Source organism: Spermophilus citellus (assembly GCF_964194105.1).
Source record: "Spermophilus citellus genome assembly, chromosome: 9".
Taxonomy (NCBI): domain Eukaryota; kingdom Metazoa; phylum Chordata; class Mammalia; order Rodentia; family Sciuridae; genus Spermophilus; species Spermophilus citellus.
In genome coordinates, this window is record NC_138191.1 from 65,130,837 (window position 1) to 65,157,604 (window position 26,768).

The window sequence follows — 26,768 nt, forward strand, 5'->3', positions numbered from 1 at the left end:
GCTGATTGCCTTAGTGAAATGGTGGTAATTTAAAACAAGTTGAACCTCTCCTTATTGGCAAAAAATTTTGAGTTTTAATGTTTGAGTAGACAATTCAGAGAATAGGAAAGAACTGAGGATAAGAAGCTGATCCTCAGTGAGTAAAGAGAAAAATGGTAATAAGATACAGAAGGAGACCAACCTTTAGATAAAAGAATATACAGGGGAAAAATTTATTCACTGAAATTTAAGTTAAAAAATTTGTATGGACATCATCTAAAAGGATATTATTAAAAAATAATAAACATTCCAGTACTTAAATAACAGATGTGTCATCAGTAATTAAAAAGCTTGTAAATTAATTTTTAAAAACCATGGAAAGCAATTTTGTTTGATAACCAATTCTCATACTAATGAGATTGATTTTAATGCTTGGTTTATCAATCAGGTTTTAAAAGATACATGTATACCACGTCAGAATGAGTTTTGAATTTTGTAAGTATTTGTTTTCTCTGTCTCTGGAAAATTGTTGTCCAAATCTGAAAATTACTATTTAATTAATTTGGCTAGAACCTTTTTGTTTTTGTTTTCCTTAAGTGAGGAAGTATATACAAACATAAATGAACCCCATTATAAAAGATCAGGAGATTGCTATATAATAATATACTTGTGTTTAAGTTTGAGCATGATTTTCAGGTTCTTAGAGTATCAGATTATTTCTTATTTACTTAATAGGGTTATTATAAGATATAATCTTCAGGCAAACAGTTAAAATGTTTAAAATGCTATAACTCTTTGAGGTAGTATTAATTACATACATTTCTATAGACATGGACCATGTGTATTGGGAACTATTCCTGGACTTCTGTAGTTACCACTACAGCAATAAACAGTGGCGAGACAGCAAAGAGCTGTTTCACTGTTCTCTTGGTGTGAAGGAACCTTGTCAGTATTTTGCCAGAGACGCTGCCAGTACTTTGTCTTTTGCCTTCAAAATTCTGGCACTGTTTATTACCTTTTAATTCACATCTGTTAGCTATTAAAAAAACTGAAAAGTTAAGCTTTAAGAATAAAAAATGTGGATAACAAATCACCTTTTGGTCTAATCAGAATACCCCTTTTTAATGTATACTTTAGTTGTAATGAGGCAGTAATACTCAAATTCACTTGACTTTGCCTCAGGTGTTTAATCCTACTGTTGTGGATAGACTTAGATAAGTAGCTTTGGATTGGTTTATGGTCATATTTTCATTTACCCAAATGAGTTGTAAAAATGATCATTCCAGACCCCAAATTCTAAAATGCAAAGCTTTTTTTTTGAGTACCATGGCAATAGAAAAAAAAGTTTCCAATTTTAGAGCATTTGGATTTTCAGATTAGGAATGCTGAACTGGTGAAGTCTATTCAAGTATTCTAAAACCTGAAAAATTCCAAAATTTAAAATATTTCTGGTTCCAAACATTTTGGGGATACTCAAGCTCTACATTTGTACATGGTGTTTTCCATTTTACAGAATACCTGCATATGCAAAGAAATTTATTCATTTAGTTCCTATAAAGGCAAGTACTTTTAGCCACATTTTACCAATAAGGTGTATGTATAACTAAGATTGTATGATCTTTGTCAGCTTTTTATTGCTGATAAATAATGACCTCATTTGGAGCCCCAGAAGTCATTAATACAGAATGGTATATTCTTTCTAGCCTATTTCACCTGCCTTACATGGAAGGCACTCTATAAAAGCACTGCTCGGTTTTCATTTTTCACTAGCCAATTCTGTACTCTCTGGGGATTGTCTAAATTTGCACTGTCTGTCCGATATGGTAGCCATTAGATATATATGACTGTTTAAAGTAAAAACTTCACTCCTCAGTTGCAGTAGCCACCTTTTACATGCTCAGTAGTACATGTTTCTAGTGGTTACCATATTAGAGAGTAAAGATACAGAAAATTTCCATTATTTCCGAAATTTCTGTTGGATAGTGTTGATGGAGACATTTGGTCTTCATAATTATTGAGACTACTGAGATGAGTTCTTGCACTGTAAATATTCGTTTTATTTCTATAGCATTTTTTAAAACCTAGAAAAGTTGTTTGATAACAATAAGCAAATGTTTAAGTTTTTTTTTCCCAATAGAAACAGAAGTCTATTTAAAATCCCCTTTTTTTTTGAGTTGTTCCTGGAGTGTATTAGTTTTATTCCCTTCTTGATTTGAACCATCAGGTAATTTTCTAGCTAGGTTATGTAGTGATTTAGTGGCAGTAAAGGATGGCAGAAAAAAACTCTCCCAGAGAATCGTATCATCCAGGTTCTAGACCTAGTTCTGCTACTGCTTTGGAATATGTCTTAAGTCATATAATCATTTCTTAAGAATGAGTTACTTGGATAAGGTTCTGTCAGTCTTATGATTTTGTGAATCAGAATTTGACTCAAGTTGGAGATTATACATCATTTTGAATACTTTTCACTTTGAAGCTGAAAAACACAGCCAAATACTTATTTTCAAGTTATAAAATACATATCATAGGGTATCCCCTCTTCTCCCCAGGCTCTAGAATGTTTTCATGACTTTTGTGTTGATAAATTTTCACAATAGCTATATATGAGAGATCTGAAGACTTACGAAATCACTCCATTCTTATTTCAATAGGATAAGTAGTTTGGTGATTCTCTTTCTACTGCTTAGGTGCAGAGTGAGATTGCCCTGAAGTCTTAAACATGTAGCAGATATAGAATTTGAAGTTTTATATCTCATCCAGTGTCATTAAGGTACATTATGAATAATTACAGGGATAAAATTACATCTTATATTAAATCACTGGAGTTATTAACTTATGCATATATACTTTGTTTTTAATTATAATACTGTAGATTAATGTATGTGCAGTGTAAATACTAGTTCAGGGTTATGGTTGTTCCCTGATGAAAAATGTCTTCTGAATTTCAAATAATAGACTTATAAATGTTGTTCTAGCTTATTCAGTAATTTAAAAGTATACCTTTGTGACATATCTTCCCATTTCCAGGTAAAGTATAAATTAAGGAAGTTCAAAATCTGTGTATTTTAAAGATGTAAGTCTTTAAAATACAGAATAGCTCATTTCTTTTTTCTTTTTTTTTTATCTTTTTTTGCTACTTGGTGCTTGGAAGTGTTAAGTGCCATTATAAAATATTAGAAGGAGAAACACCAGTCTAATATTTCTTATAGGTTTTTTGTTTTGATTATGTAATGCTATTGTAAAATGGATTTTAGTGAAAGTTTACTGTTTTAATTATGGTGCCTTATTTTTCTGTTGTTTGTTTTTTGGTTTGTCTTGTAAATAGGCAAGAAAGAGATAAAAATTCATCATCAGTTTCAGATAAACTAGTTAAGTTCATGGATTTTTAAAAGTGCTTTATAATTTTAAGAAGCTTATTTTGTAAAACCATAACTGATCTTATAAGTGATAGCTTCTGATAAATTCTAGATCCTAGATTTTATAGAACTGTAGTGGAAAGAAGTATGTCAACTTTCTAAGGCAAATTTTATTAAATAGTAGGAGTGAAATGAAAAGCTTAATGCCATTAAATGTTCTGTTGTGAAAGATTCTGCATAAATTTGCACTTTCAATTACTTGTCTTGAGATTAACTAAGTCCATCCCCATTACCCCCAGGGTGAATATACAGTAAGTTAGGTAAATTTTTTTCCCAGGAAAATTTCAGTGTTAATTTTACCTAGCTGATAATCTTAATTTAGTCTCATAGTGTGCCACAAATTTTGTGGGAATTTCGAAAACTTAAGTTGCTAGCCCCATGTGTTGTGCTGTCTTCTAGAAGTCATCCCCTTTAGAAGTGATTTCTAACAGGTATCACTTAGGAGAAATGAATGTGAATGTTAATAGGTTATGACTTAGAGACAAAAAGAAGTGAAATGAATCTTTGAGGAATGAAGTATGAAATACGGGTAGCTCATTTAGTACACCTCTACCAGTTCTTGGGGATTGTAGTCCTCTTCTGTGCGTGCCTGGAATGGTTTTCATAATTTAATAATATATATAGTAACAACTGGCATAGTTGTGGAAGTTAAATCAAATATTGTGGGATATGTCATTAAGCTTTAACTTCTTTAACCATGTGGCAATGTATTATACTAGGAATATAAACTTTAGAGTCAGAAAACCTGAGGTAGGAATCCTCATTTCCCTACTTGCTAGTTAGCTCTAACCTTTGTGCCTGGGTTTCTACAATTGTTAAAAGGAGATAACAGTTATGTACATCACTGGATTTTTGTGGTAATAAATGTGTTTAGAGCAAGTGTTTTAAAGTGTCACCAGTTGTTGTTTTTACAGTCCCTAGGTAACTGGAATAAGCTGCTATTCCTCAGGTTTCATTTCCTATAAATTCAAAAATTATTATAGCAAAAAAATAGGAGTTTCCTAGTGATGAGTTCTGATGCTTTTTTCCTCCTTGGTCTTTTCATTCCTCTCCCCAGTTAGATTAAGCAGAATTAACAAGACTGATTTTAAAATTATTGTCAGTATTTTTTTAATAGAGGAAAATGTATTTTTAAATTTTATTTACTTAAATATTTCCACAAAATGTTTGCAATATAAACAATGTGGTATTGTGTTAATACATGAGAACCAGACAACAGAGTTGGCCGATCTGTTTTCACTTGATAAGCTGAATGAAGCAGAAAATAAATGGCTCAAATAGGCAAAACAATAATTAAAAGTCAGATTACCATCTTACAAGGGATAAACATTGGTATACTTTTTTATTGTTCTAGATAATTGGTGTTAAGACTTTGGTTGAATTTTATTATATTCATATCTTTAATACCTTTGTAGTATTAATTAAGCTTTATTACATTTACAGTGTGGCCACTATAGCTTTAAAAATTACCCTGTCTTAATTATAGAACAAAATTAAATACTATAAATTGACAGGTATAGAAGTATTTTTATAAAATATATGCTTAATGACTATATTATTTCCAAGTAATTTATTTAGATTTCACATATAAAATGAAATTGGAACTTTAATGTACCTTTTTCATTAACTAAAACATTGAGATTTGCCTATAAATATGTTTGTTACTGAATATACCTGAGGCATATTCGTTTTCAAAAATACTTAGTTTGGATGGCTTACATATTTACTAATAATAATCATTATTTGTATATTAAGACTATAAGCAATTCATTTCTATTAATTTATTTGATGTTCACAACATAAGGTAAAACAAATATTCTTACCAATTCTCTCTTACTGATGATGACTAAGATCAGAGAAGCCAAGAGTTTTGTATATTGTCATTTCAAGGAATTAGTAGATCAAAGATTTCTTAGCTATTTTTAAGTCAGTTACTTATTAGTCAGTTAGTTATTTTTAGTGCAGTTATTTTTAAGTCTTCTGTCTTCTAACACACCAAGCAGTCACTTTATTCAGTATTGGGAAAGAACAGTTACTGCCTCTTGCTTTACTCAGTTGTGTGACTGTTTATTTTATTTTATGGGGGCAGGGTAGGGAATATTTAGTGCTGGTGAACAAGCTTTTTACATTCTTTGAAACTTTTTTTAAGTTATAGATTTAATTTAGAGGCATTTTGCTTCATTGAAGAGAACTTAATTCTATGGGGAAAAGAATATTTGGTAAAAACAGAACCTTTGTATTTTTAAAAAAAAATTATTTTTTTACTTTTTATGGCACAGATAGTTGAGGGCTTGCTAAAAGTATTACCAGGATATACTGATAATCTAGTTATTGACCCTTCTGCCCAAATTTATAGGAAAGTTTATGAATCTGTGATTAACATTTTATTTAGTTGACCTGTTCATTGTGGTTGATTTATATAGGCTTCAGAAATATGTTTAATCATAGGAATTGGAATTATTTATTTTATGATGCAATTTATTAGTCTTTCTGAAACATGTTTCTAAAAAAACTAAGTAATTTTTTTTTAGTAAATTGTTTTGGAACAAATTTAATATCTTTTTATGAAGACTTCTTGTAGGAAAAGGGGGAGTTAGTATTTTTTGCTGACAGTTATTAGAGTGTTTTGCAATTATTTTTAAGAAAACTTATAGCAGGGATTCTCATGACACTTGTTAAAAAAATTACTGAGGGTCCCAAAGAGTTTTCATTTGTGTATTTTGTATCTATTACATATTGGCTACTATACTGGACATTAAAACAGAAAGTTTAAAAATATTTAATAATTTCAAAATATATAAAATATATTAATGTCTGTATATTTGATTTCCTTGACTCTGAGAAGGCTAGAATTTATTACCCTGGTTTATTTAGACATTTAGGTCATTAGTATTTTGTAGTTCTTACTTAATATTATACTGATTTTGAGTATTGGTGGTGGTTATTGACAATCATTTAAAATCAATCTCTTTTGGTGAGACTTCAAAATAAAACAATATATTCTTGAGTATTCCTCAAGTATATTAATATCTGTTGATTTTATTGTCAATATTAGGAATGACTATTTTCTTTTTGAAGACTATTAATCAGCATTGGGTCATTAAACAAAATAGATAATTTATAAAGAAAAGTTTATTTTGATTCATAGTCTATTATCAATTAACACCCCCACGGTTTGGGGCCTGTGGAGAGGCAGCATATGATTGTGGGAGTGCATGGTAGAACAAGTCGAGCTACAGAACAAAAGAGGAGAGGAGAGGAGAAAGGGAATGGACCGGGATCCCACAGTCTCCTTTAAGGACATATCTCCAGTGATGCAGGCCTTCCTTCTAAAGATTCCACCACCTTCCAGTAGTGCCATGCTGAGAACCAGTGTGGGCCTTTGGAGAGTATTTAGCACTACCATAGATTAGGTTTCAAAAAGAATCCAGTACAGGGGCTGGGAATGTGGCTCAGGTGGTAGCGCGCTCGCCTGGCATGCCTGCGGCCCGAGTTCGATCCTCAGCACCACATACCTACAAAGATGTTGTGTCCGCCGAGAACTAAGAAATAAATATTAAAAAAAAAAAAAAAGAATCCAGTACAATTCTCTGTGATGATCATCACTCAACCTTGGTTTTGGTAAATAGCCAGAAATATTATCATAGACTAGCTTCCTAGTATAAAGAAGAGACTTGTCGGTGTAAAACTGGGATAACATTGAAAGTCTGGAGTGTTTTACAGATTTTTTTTTTTTTTAACTATCAAATTGTATTATTTTCCCAAAAGTTTCTTTTATTTCAATGCTGGATTCTGTTTCAGAGCCAAACTTTGTAACCTATATCTTCTGTTGCTTAAGATAATAGGAACTGCAAATGTTGATAGAGGGCTTACTATGTTCCAGCCACTGTTCTAAGTGCTTTATGTATTTTAACTTATTTACTCTAACAACTCTATGAAGTAACCCTTTTTGTCTTCTCTCTCTCTCTCTCTCTCTCTCTTTAAGTTGTGTATGGACTCAATTCCTTTATTTGTTTTTATGTGATGCTAGGATCGAACCCAGTGCCTCACACTTGCAAAGCTAAGGTTCTACTGCTGAGCCACAACTCCATCCCCTCACTGTCTTCTCTTTATAGGTGAGGAAAGTTAGGCACAGAGAGATTAAGTAACTTGCCCAAGTTTCTCAGCCATGGAGGCAGAATTTGAAGTCAGGGAGTCTGGTTCCAAAGGCTGTACTTTTTAACCACTGTGCTATATTGGCTTAACTAAGTAAACTTAACACCCACAATTATCAAATAGTTGTTTTTTTAGTTAATATAATTCATTAAGCTGCATATTCAAATTTACCCTAAGGATTAAAAATTATAAATGATTTTTAAAAATTAGGTTTATGGGGAAAATTCCAGCTATACATAAAATTCCTAAAATCTTTGACCAGCTTGTATTTCACTTTTAAAGCAGACTTCGTTTTTCTGGAACAGTTTTAGATACAGAAAAATTGAGAAAGTGTATGGAGTTCCCATATAAGCCTATGCGCAGTTTGCCTTATTTTTATAAGAATTAATGAACCAATATTTGACAGTAAACAAGAATAATGCTACCTTATTATTGAGCAAAGTTTATAGTTTATTAAAATTTTATAGATTTCCCCAAATGTCCTTTTTTTTGTCTTTTAGGAACCTATTACAGTACATTTAATTGTCATATCTCCTTAGGTTCTCCTTGGCTCTTAAGTTTCTTGGACTTTCCTCATTTTTGGTGAGGAAAGTTTCAAGGAGTACTGGCTAGATATTACGTCACATGCCCTTTGGTTAGAATTTTCTGGTGTTCTCATGATTAGACTGAGGTTGTAAAACAGTAGGGGAGAGATTACAGATGTAAAGTGTTTTTTTTTTTTTTCATCACATCATCTCAAGGGCGCTTGCTACTAACATGATTTGTCATTGTTGTTAACCTTGATCAATTGTTTTATGTGGTCTTCATCAACCCTTGCACAGTGAAATTACTGTTTTTATCCTCCCACGAATAGGGTACTCTTTGGAAGAAATCACTATGCATACCTCTCTGAGGGCAAAGTTATCTACATAAAGCATTTAGTATTTTACACAAGAGGTTTGTTTCTTCTCAATTTATTAATTTATTCAGTCATTTATTTCAACATGAATGTATGGATGCTTATTTTATACCATAGATATAAAGTCAAATACTATTTATTGCTCCAATTATTCCAGCTTTGGACAGAGGGAACCTTTTCAGGTGACTTTTATACACCTTTGAACATACCCTTCTAACTTAAAAAAAATTTTATTGATGCATTATAACTAAACATAATGGTGGGGATTCATTATGCCATATTTGTACATGCACATAACATCATTGACCACTCTTATTCTCCTGCACCCCTCTTTTCCTTCCCCTCCTCCTCCTGATCTGCTGACTCTACTAATCTTTTATTATTATTATTATTATTATTATTATTACTTCAATTAGTACATTATAAGCAGGATCCATTGTGGTATATTCATACATGGACATAGCATAATTTGATAGATTTTGTTCCCCTGATACTTCTCCATGCCCTCCCCTCCTTGTTCCCTCTTTATTCCTTTCTTTCTGGAATTACATGATGCTTTTGACTTCAGCTTGTATATTTTCTGCCCCTGCCCTACAATTAGTCATTTCTCCAAGGAGTTCTGATGCCTTTTATTGGAGAATGGTTCAGGAACCAAGACCTGTGTGCTAGGTATACTTGTTGCTACTGGGGTGTCATTCTTTTAGACCCTCTTAGCTGACAGCAAAGAAATACATACGTCTATGCTTATCCATGTGTTTATACACACATATCCATAAATATTTCTATATGTAACCATTTATATCAAATCGAATATCAGTTCTTACTGAAGTTTCCAACTTTGATCCATCACTACTTGGATTATTATAATCTCCTATTTGTTTTATTTCTAAATTCCACTCTAATAGTGAGATGTCTGGCTTCCACCATGTTATCCATTTATTCACTTGTTCAGTTCCAGTGTACATCTATAATGGTGTCAGTTATAAACCAATTGGAGTACAGAACTCAAGAGTATTTCCTTTGCCTTTAGTCTTACTCATTTAGTCTACTTTCCAGAGTTAATTAAACCATCACTTAATCTCCTGGTTTGTTTCTTCTTTAATTTTCCCCTGTCAATAAAATTTGATAGATGAATGAATCAGATTTTTTCCTGGAAGGCACTGTTTTCTCTCTTGCTTCTAGCACTACGTGGACCACTCTTTGTTGCTTCTCTCTGAATTCTCTTTGCCCTGATATGCCCAGCTCTTTATCTTGTCTGCCCAGCACCCCTGCCCCTTGCACATTTATTCCACACTATAAACACATTTATTTCACTCTTGATAGTGCTGTTAATAAATTGAATATATTATGGATTATGTTGGAATATTTTTTATTTTTTATGCTATAGATAATATTTCATTTTGGTGTCTTAACATTTCTGAAAAATGAATAATTTGTTTAATGATTATCTTTCAACATTTCTGCAAAACACGAATATACATTTAATTATAATACCACATTTAAAAAATATTTTTGGTTTTTAAGCTGAACTGTTTCAGTAGGGAGGCAGTATAACATTAAGAGCATGGATTCTGGAATTATGTGTGCTGACTTTAAATTATGGCTCTACAGTTTAATAAATCTGCACAATGGAGAATTTGGGGTTTTATAGCTTATAGGATCATGAACATTAAATGGGACAATATATCTTTTAAGCATGTTTAAGAGTGTCTATCATATATTGAGCACTTAAATAAATATTAACCATTATTAAATGGTAATGCAATGTAAGGTCAAGGAAAGGAGAATCATAGCATACTACTATGTTTAAGATGGTTATTTTTTCAAACTTCTGAAGATTACTTCAGAGCCTTAAAGATAGGTTGATAATACATACTGGTTTGCCTGGGATGATAATCCAGAATATGCCTGTTATGTTAGCATGATTATGAAGAGCATCCTCCTTTTTACTCACTAAAGTATTTTGGTTTGGACAAATTATATGATCACTTAATTTTCAGGGGCTATAAAACTCTTATCTGTATCCCTCTGGCAGGGGTGGAATAAATGAGCACAGGACGCTAGGATTAGACTAGTGGGTCCTGGGAAATGTGCACATCTAAGAGGGTAGCACTGCTTTGCTCCAGCTGCTGAGGAAGATAGTAGGCCTGATATAATACATTCTTGCATTTTTTAGAGTAGACAGAAATCTGGAAAATTTAAAATGGTTCACTGAATTTTTCATCATTAGCAACTGATTAAATTTTTCTGAAAAGCACAAAAATTCATTAAAAATCTATGCAAATGATCATACATAATTTATATTGCAGTTTTAAAATATGCAGGACAAATGATGGTCTTTCCATATAGCTTGAGAGATACTGCTTCCAATAACTGATAATTCCTTAATGGAAAGAATTGATTCTAGTAGCATTTGTGTATGTTTTTGTTTAACTTGTGGACAAAGACTTATAGACAAGTGCAAAAAATAGATCCTCTTTTGCAACCCAGAACTCATTGTTCAGTATGAGTTTTGATAAATATAAGCAGGTATATCGTACCTAAGATAGCTTAAAATGATGGGATATTGATAAATGAAAAGGTTGGTCCTAAGACTAAAAAGTTAATAAAAAGCACAGGTCATGAGGAAAAAAAAAAGAATTCTAATGTGGAAACTGAACATATATTTTAAAACATATTAGTTATGCAATTATATCAAACTTTTTAGAGCTTTTAACATTGTTACCATATATATTAACTATATGATAGTAAAAACTGTAAGACAGAAAATACTTTATATGGTTATTTCAAGGAAAATATGGAGAGCATATGTAGACAGAGAAAAACTGAAAAAAGTAGCACTAAATTGATCATAATTGTCTTTGAAATCATTAATGATTTAAAATGACCAAGAATTTTCTGAAGGCAACATAACTGCAGTAGTAGAAATAGAAGCGGACATATAGTAGGCAACAATTGTGGAATGCTTTCTAATGACATTCACTTGAAATGTATTTTATGTGATCTTTTGTAGCTTAGACTTCCAGAACGTTTTTTTTTTTGATACAATTTTTTTCCTTTTTTAAGATTGCTTTAAAGAAGTCATTGATATACATCTGGATGAACTTCTCGATGTTTTAACGTCTGTAATTAATAAGCATCAGAACCTCAATTCTGTTGATATACAACATGCTGCAGAAATGCTTGCTGCAAAAGTGAAAGGTAAGGATGATATGTTAAAAATGGGTTGCTTGGTACAAAAAGTATCCAGTGAGACACTTTTGTTCATAGTGACTGTATAACCATCTCCTCTAATGGCATTTGTATGAGGTGTATCAGTAAAGAGTTATATATACTTGGATATTTAAATACTTCCACTAACTCATACCTACAGCTTTCTTCCTCTTAAAAATGAAAATTTAACTTGTTAGTGAACACTGTAAAACTTCTAACTTAAACTAAACAACTGATGTTTAAAATTTGAACTTTATGAATGAGTTCATGATATATTGAGGTAGTTTGTTAGTGTACAGGTGTCTTTGTTATGTGAGAAAGAGTGGTGTTAGAAAACGTTCAGTTGTAGCGATTCCAGTTTGTAAAAGGAACCAAGTGGAGAACAAGAACAAGACTTATTTTATGATTTGAAATGAAACTAAAATTGTAAAATAAGTTTAACTGATATATGTATATGAGTGTGAGCTCTCACATAGCATATATGTGCTAAAACAGTCAAGAATTGGGACTCTCCACTGAAATGGCTTATCACTCAAAATCGTTAAAATGATTCTGGGCTGCAACATATAAGAATTGAGAGTGAAGAGGGAGTATTTAGATCAATTAGGAGACTATTAGAAGTAATGGGCAAGATAAGAATTGAAGGTCTGAACTAAGGCAGAAACTGGGATGTGGTAGTGGTAGGTTGTTGATTGTCATCTAGAGGGGAAAGATGTGAACTGACAAAACCAGTTGAACATATTAGGGATTATGGAGAAGTCTGGAGATGGAAAGTGTGGACTTGGGAATTGATGTATAGGTGGTAGATAATTTTAAGTGGGAAAAATGGGTAATTTCTCGTGTGGCTTTTAAAAATGTGCTTAGTAACCAGATTTGTTTTTAAATAGATTGTTTACACGTGCTATTTAACTCTACTTAGGGAAATTTGTGTCTAGAGAGTAAACTTCCATGCCTGGAAATAGTGGCCTAGTTCAATAATTGTCAGTGGCTACTGTGTGTAGTCAGGACGTCATGGGGAAGGAGTGCCTGTGGTTGGTGTCCACAATCCAGAAACAGATAAGAGAATGGTCTCTCAGTTGCCTTGGAGATTCTTTTATCTTTGAGGTAAAGTAATCTTTTGAATATGATTTCCCACGGTGACTGTCTTTACACTTGGGATTGTTACTGTTTTACTTTTGCATTGGGTGAAACTTAAAAGAGGAAGATTACTTGTGAAATTTATTCTTTCAGCAAGAATTTGTGAGACTAGAAAACTTTAAAAACTGTTCTCTTTGGAGGTAGGTTTACATGTTTTTAAATAAAACCTTCTTCCCTGTCCCTGCTCCTAATGTTGAAGCCCCCTAAAAATATATTGATATTATAAATGCAAAATATTCAGTGGTCTGCAAAATGGAGATCAGAGCTTATTTAATTCTTTGATTTAATGACAATTTAGTTTTCAAAACCTGAAAAGGCAAGATATAGGTGGAAGCCATTTTTAAATGTCTGTTCTGTGCCAAGCAATCTAAGTGCTTTGCATACTTCAATCTTTGCAAAAACCTGTAAATGTACATTTTTGTTATGCTTATTTCAGAGAGAACTGTTAAGAAAAACTCTTATATGGTAGGATAAAAAAGCTGTAGAAGTATGAAGATCATTTAGTCTTAACCCCCTGATTATATTTTAAATAAACAACAGTGACCTAAACAGTTGACTTGTTTAGAGTTCTTACCCACCAAATGCATTTTTCAAATTTGTCAGACTGCCCAAACAAAAACAAACAACCCACCCCACAATACAGAATACCTTCAGAATCTGTTGTATATAATGTTTGTGTTCCTCAGTTCTGAATGCATGAAATGCATCCATTTCCTATGCATAAGACATGAGAAATTGAAATCTTTAATTCCTCTTACTTGTTATTGTAAATATAAAATTTACCTTGTCATAACTTTAAAAGAAAAATTCTTAGTTTTCCTCCATTCATTATAGTAATGATTTGTATTTCCTTCATCTCCTTCTGTTTCCAAGCAGGAAGTTCAGTCTGACAAAATATTTGCAATGTGGTAAGAGAGATACAGGCTATTTTTGAAGCAGAAAAAGACATTTTCAGAACTCAGGAATTTATGCTGCATTTAGTAGTTATATTTTCATTTATTTAGGAAAATTTTAATATGTAATAGAAAAAGACCCTTTATTTATGTTTTTCATGATCTGTATTTTGCGATACATTTATAAATTGGCAAGCAGAAAAATAAACCTTAATTGTACCCCTAAGATTATAGAAGTTTCATGTTTTCTTTCTATTCTTCAAACTTGATTCTTTCAATATGCAGTTCATACACACAATTAAATGCAAATTGTGTAAGAGGGTATTCACCAATGAATTTTTTTACCTAAACCTCTTTGCCTACCCATATCTTTCCCTAGATAAATAATAACTACTTCTGCTTTCTTGTGCATCTTTCCAGAGATATGCTATACATATACAAGCAAATACATGCATGTATTGTTAAATTCTGACAAATGCACATTCCTGTGAAAACGTCATTATGGTCATGATAATGCTTACTCCCATGATAATCCTCTACCTCCTCTTTCACAAATTTTGGTCTTTTATTTTCATTCTCATTTGGTTCAAAATACTTTCTAATTTCTCTTCTTTTTTGACACATGGGTTATTTAGAAGTTTGAGATTTAATTTTCAAGTATTTGGGAATTTCACAGAGCACTACTATTATTTATTCTTGTTTTAATTCCAGGTAGTTGCAGAACGTGTTTTGTCTGATATGAATACTTTCAAACTCAGTGTGAGACATGTTTTATGGTCTATAATAAGGCCTGTGTTGGTAAATATTCATTTTTTTTATTGGTTGTTCACAACTTTACAAAGCTCTTGACATATCATACTTCATACATTAGATTGAAGTGGGTTATGAAACCCCAATTTTACCCCAAATGCAGATTGCAGAATCATGTCGGTTACACATCCACAATTTTACATACTGCCCTATTAGTAATTGTTGTATTCTGCTACCTTTCCTATCCCCTACTATCCCCCCTCCCCTCCCCTCCCATCTTCTCTCTCTACCCCATCTACTGTAATTCATTTCTCTCCTTGTTTATATTCCCATTGGTAAATATTCATTTGAAAAGAACTTGTGTTTGCTGTCAGTAGTTGGAGTGCTCTATAGTTGTCCGTCTTGTCAAGGTGGTCGACAGTATCATTCAGCTCTTCCTACTCTCACTCATTTTCCATCTGTGTGTTCTGTCAGTTGCAGGGAGGGCTATTGAAATCTCTGGCTATCTTTGCTTCATGCATTTTGAAGCTCTGTTTATTGGATGCATAAATGTATAGAATTGTTAGGTCCTCTTGATGACCTGACTCCTTCATAATTATAAAACAAGGTTGTATCCATCTGTGACTCCCCGCCTCACTGCCCCCTGTAATTTCCTTTGCTTGTGAATCCATACTATGTAATATTAGACAGTAAAGTCAGGCAGTTGTAAGTTACCATGGTGTTTCTTGTCTGTCAGGGATTACTGTCTTTTATTGTCCAATTATATAGGGTCTTGAAAAATGTTGCTTCTTAAATTTTATATAGTTTTTTTTAGTTATTTCAGGCATAATTATAACCTGTTTCTTGTTCAGAACAGAAGTCTTAAGAGTGTTTTAAAAATGATTTGCAATGATTCTTAGTTTTTCTTTTTGTTGGTATTAGGGATATTTAGAAGAATGTGATGAACTGTGTGGACACCCCGCCCCCACCCCAATCTGCGAAGACTTATACATGTAAAATCTGATTGTAATCTCATGGAGTTTATAGGCTAAAGGTTTAATTCATCCAAATCTAGTGGTACTTGCTTTTCAACTCTGTTTGCATATTAGAATCACTTGTGAGAGCTTTTGGAAAAATATCTGTGCCTTAACTCCAGACCTTTTTTTGTTGTTGTTTTTAATTGTACCAGGGATTGAACCCAGAGGTACTTAACCACTGAGCCAGATCCCCAGCCCTTTTTCATATTTTAGTTAGAGACAGGGTCTCACTAAGTTGTTTATGACTTCACTCAGTTTTTGAGTCTGGCTTTGAACTCAGGATCCTCCCACCTTAGCCTTTGAAGGCACTGGGAGTATAGACATGCCCCCCTGAGCCCCGCTACTACAGACTTCTCAAATCTGAATCTTTGGGGATGGGGCTGACTTTGTTTTTAAGACTCCTCATTCAATATTTAAAATGATTGGTAAAGCAGAGGATGGCTTCTTCTCCACATGGTTTCTCTACCTGCACCTTATTGGTAGTATACTAGAGAGGGTGGGTAATAAGGAATCATTTGCTCCTTATTACCAGCCTGAGTAGCATGGTTTATTTACTTCAAGGAAAAAAGCCAATTCCATCTTCAGATTTTGTCTTAGTAAATTGTGTTTTGGCTTTTATCAAGAGTGCGTACAGAAGTTAAAAGAAACCCTTTTAGTTGTTTCATGATTTGCATTAAAAAATAAAAAAGTCTCTATTATTAAAAAAAGACAGCTATATGTCAATTAACATAGATCTCAGATCCCAAGATCCTATTATGAACAATAATATTATGAATAAATATGAATTTAAATTCTCTATAAAGAACTGGATTTTAAAAAAATGTGATATGTTGTATTATATAGATTTTATACATATATGCATATAAAATTTTACTTATTGGTGGTTCATAGTAAATATGTGCTTCCTATTGATTTCCATGAGCCACAATGTCTTCAACAGTTTTTTAAAACACCAGAAAACAGTAAGCAAGAGAAAGCAGTGCAGAACATTCTTCATGAAGAGGTCTGGTGTAACGGACTCCAACTCCAAGACAGATTGATTTCACATTAAGTCACTTTTTACATGTGTAAAATTATGTAAATCATGGAGTAGGGAGTTTGGAATGCCAACTACTTTCATGCAAACTGATATTTTATGATTTTCTTAATAAATAACTGAATATCCTATTGGTTTTGTATATTAACCCTTTCAGTTTCTGAATCTTTTAATGAAGTAATGGTAAATTTTTAAAGTACTAAATGATTTTGTATGAATCTAGTTTCGAATATTTTCTCCATCATTTATTGTAACCAACCTTTCCTTATAGCTGTGAATTTTACAGAAGTTAATGAAGACAACAAAAATAATCTATTCCAAGAAGTATTTTCTTCTGTTGAAACTTTGACATTTACCTTTGGGGATATGTAAGTAGAGGACTGACATTTAAATGTACTTGGCTGAAGTGTGTTCGAGTACATTGGGTGTAGAAGCCATAGAAAGTAAAGTATTAACTATTGTAACATACTATCACAACTTTGAAAAAGCCATATTTCATATTGCTATATTGATGTATTTGGAGGTGTCTTTATAGCTATTTAGAAGCAACCTTCACTTGCAAGTTCATTTGCAAGTTCTCAGGTTCTTACTTAAGACAGATTGTCCTAGAATACATGATTGTAAAGCATGTGACAAAGAAGCATAATGGTATGCCTTTTTTTTTTAACCTCCCTGGATAGCTTTGCAAACTTCCTTATGGGACACGTACACAGACTGCCTGTTTCTCGGGAAAATAAGGTAGGCTAAGTTTATGTGAAAGTGAAACCTTTAATGTTTTTAACTAAGTATTTAATTTATTTCCTAATCTTAATCTCAGAATTACTTTCATAGCGAAGTTTATAAATTACCACATTATGGCATGAAAACCAGACCAATTCATTTAAAATCTGATAATATGATGAGTTTCTGAAGCAGTAATTTAGTAATACTTTTTAAGTGGACTGAACTGTTAAAAGAGTATGCCTGATATTTTATAACATAAAATGAATCCATATGATATAGATCTGAAATATTAGAAGGGATTTTTAACCTTTTTTCCCCTACTGACTTTGCCATAGACCTTGAGACTGGTAAAACTTGAAAAAAAAAAGAAAAATGGATAAAGTAAGGAGGGTGGTAATCTCACATACCATACAATTTTTTGTTTGTTTGTTTCTTTTGGCTAGGAAATACTTGTTAACCCTGTTTATCTTAATTCTCCCTACCAGCATCCCTAGGTTTGGGGTTATGATTTCTAATTGGAAGAAAAATTTCTTTGGAATAATAAAATGTCTGGAATGTATGGAGAATGTTGCCTTAAAGATTTATAATAGTAGGAATATTTTAAGTTTACTCATTATTTTTTTCACTTAATCATATTTAAACATACTCCCTCAGAGACATGTGTTGATAATTCCTGTTAAGAATGATCAGATCCATTAGTGAGACCATGTCTGAAAATTTAAAAAAGGACTGGAGATATGGCTCAGTAGTTAAGCACCCCTGTTACCAAAAAAAAAAAAAAAAAGATTGATCAGATCCAAAAAGGATTTCAACAAATGTACCAGGTACTCGTATTATATCAGAATAATATAAAAACTTAAGCTAGTGTAGTGGCACATGCCTGTGATCCCAGCAATTCAGGAGGCTGAGGCAGGAGGAGCACAACTTCAAAGCCAGCCTCAGTAATTTAGCAAGAATATGTATCAAAATAAAATAAAAAATAAAAAGGGCTGCTGAGTGCAGTTGGCACATGCCTGTAATCCCAGTGGCTCGTGAGGCAGGAGGATTGTGAGTTCAAGCGAGCCTCAGCAACTTAGCAAGGCCCTAAATAACTCAGTGAGACCCTTATATAAATAAAATACAAAAAAGGGCTGGGGTTCAGTGCCCCTGAGTTTAACCCTCAGTACCAAAAAATAAAATTAAATAAAAACTAAAAAAGCTGGGGATCTGTCTCAGTGGTTGAGTACCCCAGGTTCAATCGCTGGTACTGGCAACCCCCCAAAAAGAAAACCTTAAGATCTTTCTTAAAATGAGACAAAATATGAACATGACTACTTAAGGTATTTGGAACATGTATTATAATATTGCAAAAAAATTAGGACTATTTCTACAATCACTCATTGATAAACGGAGAATAAGGAAGAGTCTTAAAATTGTTAAATATTTTACTGTTTTTTCAGTTTTTTCCTCAATTTTACCTTTTAAAATTGTAACTGATTCTTCAGAAGGTAATAAAACAGTTTATATGTGTAGCAGAGCTGTGCCCAATTTAAATTTTAGATATGAATTGTATTTCCTATTCCTGCTTCTTTAGACACATACTATACTGACCTTTAATAGAAAAATACTTTTCCCCTTTTTAAAAAATGTTATTCCTTGTTTTTCCTTTTTAAATTTTTAATTTTCCCTAGAGATTAAGATTAAAAAGCTCATGATATAATCCTAATAATAACATTACTTTTTTGATGAAGGTTTTTGAAAAATACACTTTAAAAATAATAGCTGCAATTCATTTTAATAGTGCTTACTATGTTCTCTCTACTGTGCTAATAACATTACATCATCTTAATTCTTAAAACAGCCTTATGAATATAGTGTTCTTATCCTCTTTTTACAGAAGGGCAAACTAACCTTAGGTGAGTTTAAATGTGTAACCCTATGTCATAGAGAGAAAAACAGAGCTGGACTTCAGACCTAGGTCTTTTTGATCCCTTTTGCATTGAATCCCTATATGCCTTGTATTGCCCAACCAAGTAGATCAAATGTGTTTAAGATTTAACAATTTTGATAGATGTTGCTTTCTAGCCCTGCTACTGGTAGCCACTAGTCACATCTTCTTAGTCTATTAGATACTTTTAAAATGTTCAAGTAAGTAGCTACAATGGTATATGGTATAACTATATGGTAGTTAATAGCTACCATATAGGATATTACATTATAAAATATTTGCATCTTTACAGAAAGTTCTGTGCTAAAGTACCTAATAAACTTTCAAGAATATGCTTATCATATAATAAAATGGTAAAAGATGGCTGGATAGATCTATATCTTCTATTTAGATAACAATCTATTTAGATCACTTCTTCTATATCTTCTGTTTAGATAGCAATATATTTAGATGACTTCTTTGACTTCCTAATATTTGGGAGATATGCAACATTTAAAGTTTTGCATAGATTCATTTATGTTAACTAATGCTGTTAGTAAATAATGAGATTGTTTATTCTTGGATCTTAAGAACTGCTGGGCAAAAATTCCATATAATTCTTAGAAAATATAAATGTTCTTGTATTTAAACAGACTTCTCAGGCTCTTTAAAAGTTTTTAAATACTTGAAATTCTTTAGTGGGAATTATATCAAAGTAATGAATTGGGGTAAAAATTTTCTGAAGAAGAGATTTGTTGTCTTTTGCACTAATCTTAAATTTGTTTTCTTCCATGTTGCAAAGTCTTTTGAAAACATTTCTGTGGACTCAGTCAAGCCATCCAATGAACAAGGTAATACTCAATGTACTTATAATTTTTGTCAAAAAATTTTGCAGTTTCTTTCAATGAGTGTTTTAGATTACTTAATATCTTCTTGATTAATGTAACCTAATGTACCTAGGGTACTCATTTTTAGTGCAAAATGACATATAAAGATAAAAATATATTGTAATTTGAGGCCATTTTATGTTTATGTTGTGTCCTATAGTTATAAATTTGTCTGAATTCTGCTTGCCTTAAAATTATTATAGACCATACTTAACAAATACTTACTCTGATATTTTTATTTTCAGGAAATTTTTCTCCTATAGAATTAGACAATGTGCTATTAAAAGACACTGACTGTATTGAATTGGCTTTCTCATATGCTAAAACATGGTCAAAATATACAAAAAACATAGTTTCATGGATTGAACAAAAGCTTAACTTGGGTGAGTTTTCTTTTGGAGCATCTGATTAACTTTGGAGTGTAAGAACTAAATTGTTTATGATATTTTCTATAGACTATAAATATTATGATTACAGATTAGTTGTTTCATTGTAATAAAATCATTATTCATTTTCTCTTCCTGAAACATTTCTTACACTAGATATACTTGTTCAATATTTACTATGGGTTGACCACTAGATCTAGAAGTCATATTCTAGTGGATGAAAAGAAATATAGTCAGATAATATGGTAAAAGGAGATAAAAGCAATAATAGATGTTTAAGCAGAAGACAGCAAAAGCTGAAATGAAACATTCCCCTGTCCCCCCATGCTGGGGATTGAGCCCAGCACATCAGGTAGGCTAGGTAAGCACACTATACTCTACCACAACTGAGCTACATTCCCAGCTCGAAGAAACCCCTTAATAGCTAATATTAGCCTAGAGTTTTACAGCTGAAAAAAATGTTTTCCTAGGCATTATCTCATTTAGTCCTACAAAACTGTGGGAAGTAGGCAAAACAAGAATTCTTAGCTGCATTTACAGATAAGACAAACAAGTGATTTTCCTAAGGTCATATAGCAGATTCAGTCATATAGCATAATTGGAAGAAAATAGAATCTAGCAAAGCCTGTGTTCTTTCCATTATATAATTTGTTTTTAATAGGGAATGTTAATTAGAATCTCTCCAATAGCTTTAAAAAGGGACAGTACAAAGGCCTAGGTTCCATTTCTCAGAGAGCTGAAGTCTAGTCCAGTGTATTTTGAAAAACTTTCCCAGTTGATTCTGATGAACACTTAAAATTAAAAATGAGGGGGGCTGGGGATGTGGCTCAAGCGGTAGCGCGCTCGCCTGGCATGCATGCGGTCCGGGTTCGATCCTCAGCACCACATACCAACAAAGATGTTGTGTCTGCCGAGAACTGAAAAAAATAAATATTAAAAATTCTCTCTCTCTCTCACTCTCTCCTCTCTCACTCTCTCTTTAAAAAAAAAAAAATTAAAAAAAATAAAAATGAGGGGCCGAGGTTATGGCTCAGTGGTATATGCCTAGTATGTGTGAAACACTGGGTACAATTCCTGGCACCACATAAAAAAAATAAAAACAAAAACAAATAAAATAAAGATACTGTGTCCATCAAAACTTTAAAAAAATGTTAAGAATGGCTGCATTTTATCAAGATGCATTCATTAGTATATGTCATCACTTTTTCTCTTCTTATTTTTGGGGGGCACCAGGGATTGAACCCAGAGATACTCAACCACTGAGCCTCATTCCCAGCCCCTTTTAATTTATTTATTTATTATTTAAAAAATATTTTAGTTGTACATAATAAGTTTATTTCATTTATTTATTTTTCTATGTGGTGCTGAGTATTGAACCCAGTGGCACACTCATGCTAGGCAAGTGCTCTACCACTGAGCCACAACCCCAGCTCCCCTTTTTAATACTTTGAGTCAGGATCTTGCTAAGTTGCTTAGGACCTTCCTAAATTGCTGAAGTTGGATTTGAATTTGGAAATCCTCCTGCCTCAGCCTCCCGAGCTGCTGGGATTACAGGCATACACCATCATTCCCAGCTTGTAATCTTTTCAATTGGGGAATTACAAATAGAGTATGGAGTGGAAAAATTAGTTAATTTTGCTTTCTGATACCTTTTCTAATCTTTTCAGAATTGGAATCCACCAGAAATATTGTAAAGTTGTCAGAAGCAACCACAACTAACATTGGACTAGAGGTAAGTGTTCTGTGAATTTCTAGGGTTCTATTTACAAGTGACTAGTCAGATGACTTCCAAATAGTACCTTGTAAATTCAGAAAATTTCAGTTACTAGAGGAAAGAACTTAATTGCTAGTCTTTTTAAAGACAAATAAAATACTTTTAAATTTATATGGCTGTGAATTATGAAAAAACTAGGAAATTCACAATTGTATACAAATATTGATTATCATGATGGCTGCTAATTTTCTAATTTATGATTGAAATTAACTTTCTTTAGTATTTTTCTTATAAACGTATTCATGAATAGTCATTTTTCTGGGAGAAAAAATCTCAACTTAAGTTTCTCTGTTTTAAGAATAATGTGTGCATTTGGAATTCTAGTGCCAATTCTATTGTATAATTTACTTCTTAATTTTAAATTCTAGGAGTTTATGCCACTACAGTCTGTGTTTACCAGTGTTCTTCTTAATGACGTAAAGAATAGTCTCCTTTTAGAACAAATAATTGCAGCTCTCCAAGCCAATGAATTTTACAGATAAAATTAATTTATTTATATAATGCATGATTTTTAAAAAAGTAGCATATCTTTAGATAACAACCTTTTTCTTTGTCTTTTTTAAAAAATATCCTTGACAGCCTCTACTGGGGAGGAAAAATAAAATAGAAAAGCAAAGGAAAGAAATAAAGGAACTTTGGAAACAGGAACAAAATAAAATGGTTAGTATTTTACTGGAGTTTCATGTACCTATTTGTGAGCATCTAAAAATCATCTATATTATATAACCATTAACCTTACTCTAGTTTTCTACAGTACTGCTTAACTATCTTCCTGAATTGCTAAAGAAACTTGTATAGTAGGGTTTCTTTCAAATTCTATGTTTAATATACTCTTTTCTGTATAGCTCAAAACAGAAACTGCTCTCAAAAAGGCAAAATTGTTATGCATGCAACGTCAAGATGAATATGAAAAAGCAAAATATTCTGTGTTTTGTGCAGAGAAGGAGCATCAGTGCTCATGTGGTGGATTAGCAAAAAATCCCAACAAGCAACTAGACAAAAATCGAAGATTGGAAGCAGAAGCACTTCAAAAAGTAATATTTTTTTTGTTATTTGAAAGCTCAATTAGCAATAATATGCAAAGGGTTTGAGTTTAAACTTGTAATATGTGTTGGAATTATCTAGGAGGCTTATTCAAGCAGCCTGCTTGGCCCACCTTAAAGTTGAGGATTGAGTAGGTCAAGGGTGAGATCCAAATAACCTATTTCTAACAAGTTCCCCAGTGATGCTGGTGGAGACTGTTTCAAAATTTTCATGAATAAAAGGCTTCTCAGTTATTTAAATTCAACTTTTCTACAATAAGTATATATTTTAAAATATAAATTCTGGTGGTCAGTGTTATTTTTTGCTTTTTTCTCTGATATTCCTGAAGGTAAAAGCAGCAAATAAACTCTACAAAGTTTGTGTAACAAATGTTGAAAAAAGGCAAAATGATCTAGAAAACACCAAAAGAGAAATTTTAACACAACTCAGGACACTTGTTTTCCAGTGTGATCTTATCCTTAAAGCTGTAAGTGATTTCTTCAGTATTTTTGAAGGCAAGAGGGGAGAAAAAAGTCTTCTTATCTGCAGAAGGGAGAGGGATGCCTGGTAAGTTGATTCTTATGATTTGAGAATAGAACATATTTGAAGATTGGCTTTCAATTTTCATTAGTGACATAATTTGATTTATTTTTGATCTGTCTCCCTTCCATGTCCCCTAGATTCATGATTTGCTTGGTTAAAACTGAACTGTGAGAGTTTGAAGTTGCCTCTAAATCATTGTCTTTTTGCCTTGGTTGATAAATTTGATTTTAACTTGCAACTTCTGTCAGCTGAGTGACAGAAGAGAGATCTATTCTTCAAAATTTGAATAAACTAAATGTTAAAATTGAATCCAGTGACATATTTGAAGACAAAGCATTCAGGCTGCATTTGTTTTCATTACCTCTTTAAAATGTTTTTTTTTAAATATTTACATATCCAAAACTTTCTTGGTGTACAGTTTATAAGTTTTAACATACATATAAATTTGTGTAATCATCACCATGGTCAAGATTTGAAACAATTTCATCACTTCAAAGATATTATTTTGCTGGGCACTGTATTGTGTAACTGTAATCCCAGTGACTCAGGAGGCTGAGGCAGAAGGATAGCAAGTTCAAGGCCAGCCTGGGAAACTTATCGAGGTCCTAAGCAACTTAATGAGAAGCTGTCTCAAAATAAAAAGGCCGGTGATGTAGCTCAGTGGTAAAGTGCTCCTGGTTTCAATCCCCAGTTTAAAACACACACACACACACACACACACACACACACACACACACCCACACACACACACCCACACACACACCTGCCATACCAACAACTCAGAAGGTTGAGCCAGGAGAATCTCCAAGCTCAAGGCTAGCCTGGGCAACTTAATGAGAACCTAACTCAAAATAAATGGGCTTAGAAAGTATATAGCTCAGTGGTAGAATCTCTGCCTAGCATGCTCAAGAAAGATCCTGGTGTGTTCAATCCCCAGTGCCAGAAAAAAAGTTATTTCATGCTATACCTTTTTACTCAAACTCTCCACCTTGCCCTAACCTCTAGCAAGTACTGTTGTGTTCTCCATCTCATTACTATCATAAGTCTTCCAGAATGTCATATATATGTAATCATATAGTAGGTAACCTTTGGAAATAGGTTTTTGCATAGCCTAATGCCTTTGAGATTCATCAATGTTATTCATGTATCAGTAGTCCATTTCTTTGTATTGCTGAGTGGTAGTCCATTATATGACTATACCACAGTGTTTTTCAATTTACCAGTTGGACATTTATGCTGTTTCTAGTTTGGGGTAATTATGAATAGAGTTACAAGAATATTTATATACAGGTTTTTGATGACTATGTTTTCTTTATTTTAAATAACCTAGGAGTGGGTTTACGGTTGGTATGCTAAATGCATGTTTAATTTAATAAGAGCTGCCAAACTATTTTCCAGAGTGGCTATAATCCAGTGGTACATGAGAATTTCAGTTATTCTGTGTCCTTGACATTTGTCACTTCCTTTTTTTAAAAAAAATTTAAAGTGTTCTAATAGATGGGTAGGGTTATCTAATTATGGCTTCAATTTGTTTCCAGAATGACTAATGATATTAATTTTTTTTTGTGGTTCTGGGGATTGAACCAGGGCCTTGTGCATGCGAGGCAAGCACTCTCTATATATTATTCCTATCCTGAAATTAAAAAATTTTAAAGGGCTTATTTGTAATCTGTATTTTGCCTATCTTTACTTTTTTGTCAAGTTGTTTGTTTTCTTATTGTTGAGCTTGCATGCAGTTTCTCCCATTTACAGCTTCTCTTTATATTTTAGTATTGTCTTTCAAGGAGCAAAATGTTTTAATTTGTATGGAGTCTAGCTTATTATTTTCTTCTTTTATGGGTCATGTTTTTGATGTTATATCTAAGGATAAGGATACTTCCTTCATCTAACCCAAGGTCACAAAGTTTTCTCCTGAAAGTTTTATTATTTATTTATTTGAAATGTGGATTAAACCCAGGGGCTCTTTACAACTGAGCTACATTCCCAGTCTTTTTATTTTGAAACAGGGATCTCACTAAGTTACTGAGGCTAGCCTCAAACTTGCAAGGCTCCTCCTGTCTGAGCCTCCTGAGTTGCTGGGATTACAGACATACACCATGGTTCCTGACAAAGTTGTGTATTTTTTCATTTATATACATGATCCAATTGAGTTACTTTTTTCATTTTTTAAATTGGAGCTTTATAACTGTACATATGGTGGGCTTTGTGGTTGCATATTCAGAGATGCATACAGTATAACAAAATAATTTGGCAATATTGTTCCCTACTAATTACCTTTTCCCTTCTCTCTTCATTCCCCTGATCCCCTTTCTCCACTGATTTCCTTTCTATTTTTATAAGAGGTAAAGATTGAGGTTTGATTTTTAGCATATAGATGTTATATTAAAATTATACCTGTAGAATTTTAACTTAGGGAAGTGATTGAGTACCAACACAGAGAGGTCAATGCCATTGATGTAAGAATGTATTGCTTACATTTTCTGAGAAGGCGATTTATCATAGCAGGTTTGGCAGGCAGATGCAGGAGTGAAAGGAAAGCTGCGTTGGAGTCTTTATTGGGGTTTCCTCAGGAGAGGCAGAGTGGGTAAAATAACAGTTTAGAATTGGCTAGTTTGAATAATTCCGGTGGGCTTTGGGACACAGGAATGGTCTCTAGTTTCTTGTTATCTGGCCTTGGGATGATACAGGGTCAGAGGAAATAGTTGGCTTAAGGTAAGAGTTAGATCGGGAGTTGATTTGGCTACAGATTTGGGACTTCTTGGTTTATGTGTGAAGTGTGTGATCCCAGCTGAGCCCCTGGCTATCTTAAGAGTTGTCTAGCCCAAGGAGGGCAGTTTCTCCCTGGCCAGTATTCTTTTCTTTTTTTGAGACATCAAAATATCATGTAATACAGAAAATTAAAAACATGGTTAATATAGATGTCTACTTGTTCTGATACCATTAGTTGAAAACACTGTGCCATTTTCTTTAAATTGCCTTTGTACCTGTTTAAAAAAAATCACTCGACCGCATTTGTGTGTCTGTTTCTGAATT

At 32.8% G+C, this 26,768-nt stretch overlaps 1 protein-coding gene across 1 annotated transcript in view; it reads left to right on the forward strand.

Moving 5' to 3' along the window:
* Positions 1–6,610: 6,610 nt before the first annotated feature.
* LOC308655524 (rho GTPase-activating protein 29-like) overlaps positions 6,611–26,768 on the forward strand; it is a gene marked incomplete at both ends in the record, with an annotated part of 46,549 nt that continues 26,391 nt past the window's right edge. Inside the window, 11 exon segments of the mRNA XM_081305604.1 lie at positions 6,611–6,767; positions 11,515–11,649; positions 16,765–16,861; positions 17,174–17,231; positions 19,925–19,973; positions 20,255–20,392; positions 22,063–22,127; positions 22,538–22,648; positions 22,749–22,829; positions 23,015–23,203; positions 23,542–23,679. Of these exon segments, the coding sequence (XP_081161730.1) occupies positions 6,611–6,767; positions 11,515–11,649; positions 16,765–16,861; positions 17,174–17,231; positions 19,925–19,973; positions 20,255–20,392; positions 22,063–22,127; positions 22,538–22,648; positions 22,749–22,829; positions 23,015–23,203; positions 23,542–23,679 (1,218 nt within the window).